This window comes from Vicia villosa, linkage group LG2, assembly GCF_029867415.1.
Source record: "Vicia villosa cultivar HV-30 ecotype Madison, WI linkage group LG2, Vvil1.0, whole genome shotgun sequence".
NCBI lineage: Eukaryota > Viridiplantae > Streptophyta > Magnoliopsida > Fabales > Fabaceae > Vicia > Vicia villosa.
The window spans coordinates 217,977,039-217,991,125 of NC_081181.1; the positions used below are offsets into that span (position 1 = coordinate 217,977,039).

The 14,087-nt window shown below is 33.8% G+C and overlaps 1 protein-coding gene across 1 annotated transcript; it reads right to left on the reverse strand.

Moving 5' to 3' along the window:
* Positions 1-1,296: 1,296 nt before the first annotated feature.
* LOC131653920 (telomere repeat-binding factor 4-like) lies at positions 1,297-7,251 on the reverse strand. The gene is made up of 6 exons (XM_058924264.1): positions 6,966-7,251; positions 6,667-6,878; positions 4,149-4,233; positions 2,987-3,076; positions 2,213-2,501; positions 1,297-2,110 (listed from the first exon to the last, which is right to left on the reverse strand). The coding sequence occupies exons 1-6, from the start codon at positions 7,113-7,115 to the stop codon at positions 2,079-2,081; spliced, it is 858 nt and encodes a 285-aa protein (XP_058780247.1). The 5' UTR covers positions 7,116-7,251; the 3' UTR covers positions 1,297-2,078.
* Between the last annotated feature and the right edge of the window lie 6,836 nt (positions 7,252-14,087).

Consider the following 14,087-nt stretch of genomic DNA (forward strand, 5'->3'; position numbering starts at 1 on the left):
GAATGAAGTTGCAAGATTGACCTTTTAATGTTAAGACTATTCTGTTTTTTGTTTTGTAATGTTAAGACCAATTTAAGGCTTATGACAATATGTTTGTGTTTGTTTGTTAAGATATGTTCTATGCTTATGACAGTATGTTAAGACCTATTTAAGGCTTTTGTAATGCTATAACAACATATGTTTTATACCTAATGTGCAACTGAATTGTCAATACTTAATTATCACAACAACATATGTTTGATACATGATATGCAATTGAATTATCAATACTTAATTTTCATTAAAGTAGAAGTAACATTACATTGTTAACATCACACTGAATTATCAATACAGCAAAACATCATAACATTACAATGACCTGTAATCACCCTAAAACTATAGTTCAACTAAATAATTTTACACCAAACAGCAAAAAATGCCCATGATGCGAAAAGGGCAACCATCATCCAAAAACTTTTCTTCCTTTCAATCTGCAGCAGCATTTTCAGTTTGTCCACCTTCTTTGAGCTTGTCTGTTTAAGAAATTCTGAGGCAAACTCCTTCCCAAACTCATGCCCATATTCCTTAAGATAGTTAACCAGTTCTTCATCTCTGAACAACGCATGATTCTGACTGTTCAATGACATCTCTTCCACTTCATCGTCCCAAATGAATAAGTCGCAGGAATCATCGCTCTGAGTAAAGAAATTAGGGTTGAATGAGATTTTGGAGGAAAATATCAAAAATGACGAAGAAGAACAAATACCTTTCCAACATTTTTGCATCTCCAGAACTTCCTATTAGGGTTTTCATGTGTCTTCGAAACCCACATCTTCATTGTAAGATTGCAACCACACCTTGGTTTTTCTCTTCCATTGAAGTTTCCGATTGAAGAATTTTTGCTTCCACCCATTGCCCAGCCCTAATTTTGCGATCTGCAGAGGAGAAGAAGAGAAGGTGGAGAAGATGAACCAAAATGATTTTGTAAATATTATATGTGAACTAATATGATGTGGCATTAGTATGTATAGGTGACATTTAAAAATAAATGAAAAACAAAAAAATTTGACACTGGGCATGCCACATATGCTAAGGGCGTGTGCCATTTTACCCCAAGGTTATTCCAAACAGAATCTTCTAATGGCAAGGTTGCTTTTGCAAAAAAAATTTTTACAGGGGGGTAAACCAAATATGGCCTATATGGCAGGGGGCAAAAATGGTAATAACCCTATTTTCGATATTATTTTATGCTACTATTTTATATTTTTTATTCCACTTTTATCTAATCTTATTTTTATATATTAAATAGAAAGTTATTGTCCAAATATGATAATTTTTGTTGTATTTGTTAAAGCATAAATGACTAAATACAAAGTTAAGTTGTCATTTATGTGTGTATGAAAGGCTAAATAAATTTTTGTAAAAAATCAAACTAACCGAACCAACCCCAACCACACTGGTTTGATTTGGTTTTATTTTTAAAAGTTAACTGAACCAAACCAAACCACAAATGTTTTTCTCTTACGTTTCGGATAATTTTGTACGTCAAAACTGCTCAAACTACACCGCTAACACAGCTGTATATATATCAAACTTTGGAGTTATAGAACAGTAGTTATCTTTTTTTCTCTCAAATGTAAAGCTAGTAATACTTTAAAAGCAAATGTCACTTCAAGAAGCAATATCGACTGAGTTTGTAAAACACTTTAAAAAATTTATGGCAAAATTTTTCCATTGGTTTCTCCTTTACAATGTCAGTAAGAATCAGAGAAAATCAATAAAACATGATGAGCCATATTTTTCACTACCATGTATCTATCGTATAAAGTTGTATGTTGCAATTTCACGACTTTTAACAAGTCCTGTCTAGTTATGACACTTGTCTGAGAGGAACTTTCATAAAACTAAATAAACCAATTTTATTCCCAAAAAAATAACACATAAATTCTTTTGGTCTCAAAGGCACTTGAAAAAAAAATTATACTAACCGGGGTTTAAATTTTCTATTGAGGGTGAGGGGGAGTCATAAAAGCATTTTTCAATGGATGAACCAATTTACATGTAAAAACAAAAACACTATAAGCCTAGCATTTACCAATTTAAGCGAAGCGAAAACTTCCACCAAGCTTGCCTGTCATCATCAAAACAAAACAAAAAAACAATGGTCATTTACTTGCACAATTATGTTTGGAAAATTTATTTATGAGTAGATAGGGTTGCTTATCTGCAGTACATTTTTCTAAAAGCTCTTCAGCAAACTTTAACATTGCATCATTTTCCTCGACAAACTTTGCATATCTTTCTGTCTCCTTCACTGCCTCAGCAGCCAAAAATGACTTATTCTCTGCATCAGCAATTCTGAACGCTACAATTTCGGAAGCTTCCCTCATTGCATTATCAAATGCCGAAGTATTAGATGCCGCTGGAGCTGGTGAATTCATTTCTTTTGGTGCAGGTGGTTTTGAGTCAACATCCGGCTTTGTCTCCGCTGAGGTATCCTTAATCTTGTAACTGTTTTGTACCTGCGTGTGTAACATGACTGATTAGTTAAAATCTCTTAAGTGGCAGTAACAGTTTATACAGTTAGTTCTTCTGTTTTGTTATCTAGCCGTTACAATGGAAACAACTACAATATTGATTCGGTAAGAATTGTGTTCCATTTTTCACTAGTTCAATTATTCTAGCATGGTATCAAGAAAACAAGCTTCAAGTTCATTTGGCTTAAACATGCAAAATGAAAATTTTGCCTTATGTACCGGAAAAGGTGGGTCTATATATATCTGTTACAACTAATCCTAGAACAATTTTTTTTCAAACCATTTGAAGTATATGAGTAAACAGAAGAGGAGAAACATCTGCTCCAAACAAAACAAAGTATTATTATTGATACAAAATAGCTTTCCAACATACGCATGTCTAGCCTAGAGGACTAACTTAAAGCAAAATACAGAGAATATAATACTCTAACACATACATTTCTTTAAAGCATCACAGAGGACTAATTTACCTTTTCGAGCCTCCCTTGAGTAACAAGCCTTCTTAGCTTTGAACCTAGTGTCCTTCTGAAATTTTGATTTTGAGGAAGGTTGTGCTTTTGCTGCAGTATTATGAATCATTATTCCTCAGAAAGTATAAAATAAAAACATGCTATAAATGAAATACCCCATATTTAAAAAGATAATATGCACAATAGATGCTGCAAAGTATAGTATATTTCTGCCCCAAGTCTCCCAATTAGCCCCATAAGAAAAGGCATTGCCTAAGCACAAAAGCGAGGAAATCGCAACACAATCTCAATTTTATTTGACAACTATGCAAGTCAAAACAACCATAACTTAACTAACAAATATTGTTTGTCTACATGGCAAATATTTTTTCCTTTTCGCAACTGCAGTGAAATAAACTGTAACTATTACAAAAATAAGCATGCTACTTTGAAAGATCATACTAGAGTGAAAGAATCTATTTACTCGTGGCAAAAAACCTAGAAAGTCCTCGAGTTGATGAACAGATTTTGAATTCTCTAGTGTAAAAACAAATGGCAAAGCCACTGATATTGAACCTGTGGTAAAGAAATTGGATAGTTTCTATGAGATCATAGGCCCAAATCTCATTACTACAATTTCAGCCCAATAAAAACTGGGTTTAAATAACATTTTCAGCCCTCTAAAATAACCATTAATTATTTTAGTCCTGATACATTATTAAATGAGGCCTCGAAGGAATTAAAGTTAGTTAGTGAGTTAGTCATGTTGCCTAATAAGAAGAAATGAGCGAGCTTGGTGCCACAGTCAAATCCATACTATACCCAAATGATTGACATTACACATTACACAAATGTCAATGAATACTTCAAAATAGATTTCCACCAGAAGGAAAATCCTTGATGTTTTGAATGTATTATATAGACGGGATAAGGATATTTAAATTCACATAGAAGCCTTATGTTATAAGGATTATGTATCCTCTCATAGATAAACTAGCTCATAGTATCATGCAAGTCAAGTATTTGGGGGTCATAGAGCCCAATTAGACAGCAGCAATTCAATCCAAAAGATCTTTGAGCACATTTCAATTCATAAAATCTGTGTTACATGATCTAGGAAACAAGTCATTCAACCAATCCACAAAAAATAAGAAAGGCATTACCCCCAAGAAAATCAACTCACCTCAATGAAGCTAACAATAGCACTTAAGTCAGACCCGTTGGCATCTTTGATTGTTGATAAAGCTTCAAAAATCATTGAATTGTACCTGATGAAAGTTGAAAATAATGAGTACAAAGAAGCCGTCATAATATGACTTTAATGGATAGGACAAATAATGAAAATTAAGACATTGTGTTTAAAAGTCTATATAATTTACAAAATATAATACTTTATGATGATCAGCTAGAAGTAAGTGATGTAAACATGTTTGCAATGAATAGTTCTTAAATAAGTTTTACTGCAATACAAAATCGTGTTAAAAACAGAACCCTCAGTCATAAATTTAACAGTAGTAATTGGTAATTTATCCTATTAACATTTGGTGTCGAGTTATCAAGCACTCAACTCTCTTTGGTACGCAATATGGGTACAGGTATGCAGTATGTTGCCTACTAAGTATTGGTAGATGGGCATGCATAGTCAGTACAATTGGGTTTGTGATAAGATCTAATATACTACTAGTATACTAATACTAATTAGGGTGATTGGACATCATTTAAGTTTTTTCATAATATACTATTCCCTCCTTCTCTAATTATAAGACCCTTTTGGAACTTTTCTTTGTCCCTAAATAGATCCTTTGCAAGTTTTTTGATACATTTCTTACTCTTTTTCCAAATGCTATCTATACACAGTAATTTAGTAATAGTAATAGTCATCCACAAATTAGACACATTAATCACACTACAAACTCTTTTTAGTATACATAAAAAGTGCCAAAGGATCTTATAAATAGGGATAGATGGAGGATGAGATAAATAAATAAATAAAAAATGCAGAGAAATTGTAGCATACTATCGATTTAATTCAATTAATTCCATGTTTTACTAATTAGGAATGAGGAGAGCATTTCAAGGGTCAGCAAGCGGGTACCAAAGGAGTTGGTGGTCCGATAACAAGGGCTAAGATGAAGATATTAAGGGATCGTCTTGAAGAACAAATCATATTATATTTGGAAACCGATTCTTATCAAGAATATCTTATTTCTTGTGGAAGATTTGCAATTCAATCTTATCATTTATCCTGAATGTGGCTATTTTTCTTCCCATTTCTTATCTCCTTCCGCCTTGTAAGTTTCCTTTCAATTTCTAATTTGTTTGATTTTCTTAGTTTTTCCTTCGATTTCTCTCCTTATTCAAGAAACTCTCACTAAGTTCAGGATCCGTCTTGTATGAATCCTCTAGGATCCAGATCATTTACTTCACCTAGACAAAAGGATACATTTTTAATGTACCAAAGCAACTTGCAAGCAGTTATTTCCTACAGCAAGTGAGACCATACATTCCTAATTCTACCTTTTTCCTAAACCCTTCACCTTTAATAAAAAGGTAGACGGGTTATCTTTGATCCTCACCCACCTATTTGCCACTTCTATGAATTAAATTAAACGGAGAACTGACAAGAACCAATTCACAAAAGTGCCACAAATATGCAAGTAACAACTCAAGGTTCAAGCGGGGTAGAAAATTGTTTCATTGTGCATATCATGATTCACTATTGTCATTCCACTCCATTTTGCTGAAATTCCATGGTTTTAGAGAGGGTTTTCAATTCGAACTCCATGTCCTCACACTGATAGAAAATAGAGAGAGAGTTTTTCATTCATCTAACAAACTTTCTGTTATTTCTCAAAAGTTGGTTACACAATAGAGAAAAGGTTGTTTATATATTACAACCTGTAACCTGCTATAGCAGGTTAGAGCAAGTGACTCAAAGACACACGTGTCAGTCACACTATATTAACTAAAGCTATTATTACATCTAATACACACAATCGTGCAGTCACCAATTCAAACCATTTGATTAAGATCATAACACTAACATTCCAACTAGGCATTTTGGACTCAATTACCAAAGTTACCTAGTGGGTCTTTCAATCTTATCCAACTATCATAATCGTATAATAGCATCAAATGCATGATTTTTATAGTACGGAGTCCAAATCACAGCCTGGTTTTATGCACTAAATATACAATCCTAGAAAATGGAACATCTACTATCAGCATAAACTAGTTTTACACCGTAGCCAAACAAGAATCAATATTTTGCAGCTTTTTTAACATACAACAATTACAAAAATGGATTAATGCAACAATGTGATTAATTCTTGTTGGATGTCAATGTAAAACTACTTTACCACTACAATACAATACAACCCCATTAAACAGGACCGTCGGCCCTTTGAGGGCGACGGGCGTGCAAGGCGGAATACGCACAGGGTCCAAAATTTTACACCATTACTAAAAAGCGGCTCATAAAATATTAGTGACAGTTAAACCATGACAAAATAGGGCCCCTATTTGATTTGTCATACTAAAACTGTAGTTAACATGGCCTCTAAAAAACTAAGACGACCCTACCATTAAACATTCCTTTATTTCATCCATTACCAAATCAAACAAGCACACTCAATTCAAACTACAAACTAAATCCACAAAACTACATAAAGAATGAAAAAAAAAAAAAAAAAAGATCATACTGTGGAGGAGCATCTTCAATTTGAGAAGGCTGGCTTGTAGGAGTCTGAATTTGAGGCACAGGAGTAACATTTTGCATAATAACATTAAGCGGAGCAGGAGAAGCCGGAGTAGCAGGAGAAGCAGAAGCAATAACCAACGATTTCGACTTGGGAGTTCTAGACTTATCTTTAGAGTTTTGACCAGGAAAAACACTTAAATTCCGCCATTTATCCTGAACAACGAATCAATCAACCATAACGATTAAACATAAAATTTCAAGAAACAAAAACCCTAACCCTAACCCTAATAATAAAAAAACCTTGAGATCAATGTTGGAACGGCTACAGAGTTTCTCAGCGAACTCTTTATCTCTGAGAATGTTCTTCCACTTTCCGGTACCGTGTTTTTGAACGCCTTGATGTAAGGCTTCTTCTTCTTCAGGTGTCCACTTTTGCTTCTGATTTCCCATCGATGACGATAGTACACTCTGTTGCAGCGCCAAAGAGGTTCAGTTTCGATTGATTTAATAAGTGTGTGTAGAAATGCTAGTAGTAAGTAGTAGAGTCAAGTACTGCTATTGACCCTTTCTCCTCGCGTTTTTTATTTATACTATTCCGTTTTATGGAGTTTTTTATAGAATTTTGATGCGCTTACTTTAATAGTTGATCGTGGCCGTTAGATTTTCTTTTTTGGTAACAAGATTTTTTTTTTGTAAAATATTAAAACGGGCCTTACCTGGTATAGGAACTATAGGAGATTTTTTTGGGAAAATCACCTTTGCACCCTTAACTGGATTTTGATACCCCATATATCTCTATAATGTCAAAATTACCCCTATTCTTATTTATCTCTTTTAAAAGTTACCATTTTTGTAAAAAAAATTATTCTAAAAAATATGTGTTTATTGAATTTTTAAAAATTCAATTTGAGTTTTTATCTGATTTTTTTAAATATTTGATATTTGATTTCGTTTTATTGGAAATTCCAAAAATACAGTATATCGGATATGTCTTACACCCCTAAAAAACCTAGTAGTTAATTTGATCATGCTCTCCTTATATGCGCATGAGATGGAAGGTTCTCCTATAGATTTTACTTAATTCTTGACCTCTAACTTGGTATATTTTACTTACATGTTCTATATCAATTTTTGAAAATTTTAACCTATGAGTATTTCATTATATGTTTTAATTGAAAGATATTTTCCTCCTGAACTGAAGTGTTATCATGGGCACAATCTATTAGGAGACAACATAGTATTATTGTTGTTAGTTCTGATACAACAAATAGGCAAAGAGGAAGGAAAGACAAATTGATAATGAGTTGTAAGAGGGGGAAACTATATGAACAACGAATTGTCTTAAGTCAATTTAGTAGAAGAGTTAAACAAATGCTCATTTAACTTGAGATATGTGCCAAGCGGTAGCAGTTGGAACATAACAGTTAGATATGATATTCACAACCATGATCTAGCTAGGAATGATGACAAAATACCACATGGTGGCGAGGCTCATAGTGGTTGCATTTAAAGATATGAATGTTGATAATTTGACGACTATGACGCATTTGTATAAGGTAAGGAGTTGGAAAGGGTAAAAAGAGTTTATACTGACAAAGTTGCATGTGAATGCTTCATTAGGCCAACACATAGGTTACCTTGTGTGCATGAACTTGCAGGTTTTCAAATACAAGGTTATCATGTTCCATAGGAATCTATTCATGTGTTTTTGACGAAATTACACATTAAAGAGTATGAAGTTATTGAAGAAGGGAGTGAGACACAATTGGACTTAGATGAATAATTTGAAGTGTTGAAGAGCTATTTCAGTACCTTGGATATTGTTGGGCAAAGGGCGATGAAGAAAAATGTGTGTTAACTTACATATTCATGCACAACTTCTATGTGTCCACCACCGGTGAAGTGCAAGCTAAACAAAATTTCTCCAAGAAAGAGGATAAGAATCTGATGTCGAAGAGGGGTATAATTTTCCTTCAATTAATTATTGAACTAAGTAGTGGCTCTTTCCCGACCGAATGCTATCTAAATCCCTTAATTAAGGGTAGATGGAAATATTCCCTAAAAGTCCCAGTCGCAAGAAACCTAAATATGGCACTTCTCACAGGGCCCCACTCAGATGACTGGTTTTGAGGAAAGGAACTATATCCTTATGTACTACGTTTTTAAGCTACTCTGATACCCGAAGGCTCGACTCTTGTTTATAACTATAATTTATGACTTAGCATCTCTCAATCACACTCATATTGCATCTTATCCATTGCCTCTTAATGAAGTTCCTATTGCTTGTTCGGATTCCTCACCCTTTCTAATGCCTACACCTAACATGGATAATGATTACCAAGCTCTTCGTGGTAGCTATGGAAGAGGAATGCATGGGTAGACGAAGTAGATTCTCTAATTTTACTCTATAATGTCAAGTTTGTTTTAAATTTGGCCATTTTGCTTTACAGTGTTGACATATATTCAATCAGAACTTCCAGCCATCCTCCTTCAATGGCAACAACTATTTTGGGGCTCCTTAGAAACCCTGGAAAAACTACTCTTTTGGAAACAATGTTTGGAACACATATGTTTCTCTCACAATACCTCTAACTCCACTTCAAGTTCCCCCTAGCACCTCCATTGCTAATACATTTCCCTTTATATCTACCTCCTGGTTCCCTGAATCAGGAGCTTCTTTTCATATGACCAGTGATGCCAAAAACATTTAGTAGGTCACACCTTATGAAGGTCTTGACCAAATTTACATTAACAATGGTCAAGATTTCCACATATCCTATACTGCCTATAGTTCTTTTACTTCACCTTTTCACTCTCACACACAACTTACACTCAATAATATTGTGATGGTGCCCTCTATAACTAAAAATCTAATTAGTGTAAGTCAATTCTCAAAGGATAATCATGTCTATTTTTTGTTTTAGGCTGATAAGTGCCTTGTTAAATCACAGGAAACTGATACCACTCTTCTTGAAGGTCATATTGGCATCGATGCATAGCCTTATACTCTGTCTTCATCTAGTTCGCTTGTCAATATTAGTGTGTCTGGTATTAATTCTAAGCTGCCTAGTATGTGGCATCTTAGACTTGGCCATCCTAGTTTGAATTCCTTAAGAGTGTGTTTGGATGAGGTAATTGAAAATTTTAAAGGAATTTAAAATTCAAAGCAATTCAAATGATTCAATTGAAATCCATTCATTTTAAATTATTTTGTTTGGATGAAGTATTAAGGTAATTCATAGTTAGATTTTTGAGGTCATTTTTTATAAAATATAATTTTTTTGACCAAATTAAAAAATTGAAAAGTAGGGACCAAATTGTAATTTTTAAAAATTTGAAGGACCAAATTGTAAATTTTAAAAATAATTAAGGACCAATTTGCAATTTTTTAAAAAAAATTAAGGTCAATTTTGTAATTTTGGAAAATATGAGGACCAATTTGCAAAATTTGAAGAAATAGGAGTAACAAATACATTTTATGGAGTATGAAAAATTTCAAATTCTTTAGTTTTTGGTGTCATTTCAAAATGATTAAATTTAACTTAGATAAAATACTCAATAAATTTCCATCATTTTAACAATTTTTCATTTTTGTATCCAAACAATAAATTTTGTGCAAATCATTTTAAATTCCCTCAAAACATTACATTACCTCATTAAAATGTTTCATCCAAACACACTCTAAGACTTGTTTTACAAGCTTGTAATATTTCATTTACATCTAAAGGAAATAATGTTTTTTACACTTCTTGTTGCATGGGAAAAACCCATAGAATACCTTTTTCTGCTTCACACGCCACATACTTTAAACCCTTAGAGTGTGTTTGGATGGAGCATTTTAATGAGGGAAAGTAATGTTTTGAGGGAATTTAAAATGATTTGACCAAAATCCATTGTTTGGATACAAAAATGAAGAATTGTTAAAATGATGGAAATTTATGGAGTATTTCATTTAAGTTAAATTTAATCATTTTGAAATGACACCAAAAACCAAAGAATTTGAAATTCCTCTCATGTTCCATAGAATGTATTTGTTATCATTATTTCTTCAAAATTTACAAATTGGTCCTCATATTTTTCAAAATTATAAAATTGACCCCAAAAATTTTTAAAAAATTGCAAATTGGTCCTTAATAATTTTTAAATTTTACACTTTGGTCCTTCAAATTTTTAAAAATTACAAATTAGTCCCTACTTTTTCATTTTTTAATTTGGTCCAAAAAATTTAAATTTTATACAAAAGGACACCAAAAATCTAACAATGAATTATCTTAATACTCCATCCAAACAAAACAATTTAAAAATGAATGGATTTGAATTGAATCATTTGAATTGCTTTGAATTTTAAATTACTTTAAAATTTCTAATTACCTCATCCAAACACACTCTTAGAGTTAATTTATTGTGACTTATGGGGGGATCTTCCCTAAATTCATCAACTATACGGTTTTCTTACTATATGTCATTTGTGGATTCACTTGGTTTTATTTTCTTAAATCTAAATCTGAAGCTCTTAACATTTTCAAATAATTAAGTCTTTGGTTGAACTTCATCAAATTCCTCTCTGAACTAGGTATTTTCTATAGAGTCATTTGTCCTCACACTCATCATCAAAATGGTGTAGTTTAGAAAAAACATAGAAACATTGTGTATCTTGGACTTACACACTCATCACCAAAATGGTGTACTTGAAAAATATTTGATGGAGAATTGAAAAACACTTCTAAACACATTAAATTTATACGATTTTTGAGAGGATTTTGTAAAAGGTACTGCAGCCGGATATGGGCCTCCAATCTTTGATAGTACTAGCTTCACCAGATTTTGGAATAAGAGTAATAATGGAACAGTTCAAGGCCTTATGCATCTTTCCAGTCCTGAAGAACTCCTGAATTGCATCTATAACATCCTGTTTAACAATCTGCCAGGCATCCTTAAGGAAATAAGAGTTAAACCCATCTATCCCAGGTGCCTTGTTATTCCCAATTCCCTCCAGAGCTTCCCAAATTTCATGTTCAGATACATGAGCAATCAGGTCAAGAATAATGACAAAAAGGTTAGGAAAGGTGTTAAACTCTATAGTAAATGAGAATCAGTCTACCTTTATTCCTAGTAGAGTTATCCATGATAATATTTTGCTTGCTCATGAATTGATCAGGGGTTATGGTAGGAAATATTTGTTGCATAGGTGTATGATCCAAATGGATATACAAAAAGCCTATGACACAGTTGAGTGGCCAGTCCTGAAACAGATTATGTGCTTCATGACATTTCCTCAGAAGTTTGTAGATTGGACCATGGCATGTGTAACATCAGTTTCTTACAGGTTTCCTTTAAATGGTGAATATAGTCAAGTCCTTCAAGCAAAGAGAGGATTGAGGCAGGGGGATCCCATATCCCCCATGCTTTTTGTGCTAATCATGGAATATCTCCACAAAGTGCTACAAACCTTGCAAGATGTACCTGAATTCAACTTCCATCCTAAGTGTGCCAAGATGAAAATTGTGAATTTATGCTTTGCTGATGACATTTTATTATTTTCCAGGGCTGACATCACCTTTATCAGGCTCATCATGAACAAAGTTAGAGGTTTCTCTAAAGCTACATGCCTCCACATGAGCATACCAAAGAGTAAGATCTACTTTGGAGGTGTGAATGAGGAAAATCAGCAGCTGATGAGGCAGGAAACAGGCTTCCAAATTGGTACCATGCCTTTCAAGTATTTAGGAGTACCTTTGGATAGCAAGAAACTCACAATTGCTAATTGTCAACCCCTTATTGAAAAGATGATGTGTGGGCTCAATCACTGGTGCACAAGACTTGTATCCTATGCAGGCAGATTGTAATTAGTGAAGAGTGTCCTTTTTGCTATAGCTAACTACTGGCTTCATATCTTCCCTCTCCCTAAAAAAGTTATATCCCACATAGAAGGCATGTGTAGAAGGTTTCTTTGGTCTGGTAAAGAAGATGCTAGAAAGACCGCCCCTGTATCTTAGGAGAGAATATGTAATCCCATAACTGAAGGTGGCTTGAATGTTATTGGCATAGGTATGTGGAACCGTGCTACTCTTGGAAAAATGTTGTGGAACTTATATCAGAAAAAGGACAGACTTTGGATAAGTGGTTGCACCATTTCTATATGAAAGGAATGAACATTACTGAGTTGTCTTTTAACTAAGATACAACCACGCTTCGATACTGTGGTGTTAAGATAATAAGCAACGGTTACATTTTGGGCACGCTCCTTAATCGTCGCTGTAGCGGTAAAAATGTGACTCGAGTGTTTATCGCGCGCTCAAAGTACAACAGAGTCGCCACCGAACTTTATTTATTCCAAGAAGGAAAGGGAAAATATCGATAAAACCCACGAGATAAAGAAAAATGGATAAGATGGTCATTGCAACCAAATTAGGGTTCGGGAGTCGGTTAAGCAAAGGGAAGGTATTAGCACCCCTCACCTCCATCGTACTCGATGGGACCCATTTAGTCAGTTTCGTGTTTGAGTGTTAGTGTTATGTTTGCGTTCTTTTGCTTATTAATCGAGAAACAATAAAAGAAAGAGTTTTTTAGGTTTTTTATTATTATGAAGAAAAAGAAAAGATTTTTTATTATTATGCTCGCCAAGACGTTTGTATCTTGTGCCTACGTATTCCCTAGTGCAATGGGAAAGTCAGAGCAATCGTAGTTCAGGCTAGGAACCACGAAATGTTTGTTGGTTGATTTTAGCGAGAGGTACTCGATCGCTTTCAAATGGAAATACTACGCGCACATGGATATGATATCACTACAAGAATGGATGACTAAATCAAGATAATACATGATTTTGGCCATCATCGCATTCGAGTGGAAGATATTCGATCTTCACATGTGGAAGTATGTTCGTATTGAAAATTGGATAAGTGTCTCGTTTATGAGAAGAGTTTTAAAAGCCATAAGGCAAAAAAAAAGGTTGAATGAAATTGAGATTGTATTTTAAAGGGACATTTAGCAAAGGATTGAGCATAGGTGTTCACCTAGCGCGTCTTTACCCAAGGTATTGAACAGGAGCGAGCCCCATTGTCACTTGTTGTCCTTGTAAATTAATGTATTCAAAAGATCAAGGTATTCAAGAGGTGTGCACCCCTTGTCACTTAATCTTTTGATTTGATTAAAAAAGATTCGAAAGATCAAGGTATTCAAGAGGTGTGCACTTCTTGTCACAGGATCTTTCGGTTTGATTAATGTGTTTTAGTTTCAAAAGATCAAGGTATTCAAGAGGTGTTCACCCCTTGTCACAGGATCTTTTGGTTTTATTAATATGTTTTAGATTCAAAAGATCAAGGTATTCAAGAGGTGTGCACTTCTTGTCACTTGATCACTTTGATTTGGTTAAAAAAAAGGTTCAAAAGATCAAGGTATTCAAGAGGTGTTCACCCCTTGTCA

Excerpts from the sequence above, each read along its gene's own strand:
- LOC131653920 (XM_058924264.1), bottom strand. The coding sequence starts at position 7,115 with ATGGGAAATCAGAAGCAAAAGTGGACACCTGAAGAAGAAGAAGCCTTA. Across the intron at positions 4,234-6,666 it reads ATTGAAGATGCTCCTCCACA|GTACAATTCAATGATTTTTG; the intron begins GTATGATCTTTT and ends AACTTTCATCAG. Across the intron at positions 2,111-2,212 it reads TGAAGAGCTTTTAGAAAAAT|GCAAGCTTGGTGGAAGTTTT; the intron begins GTACTGCAGATA and ends TGATGATGACAG.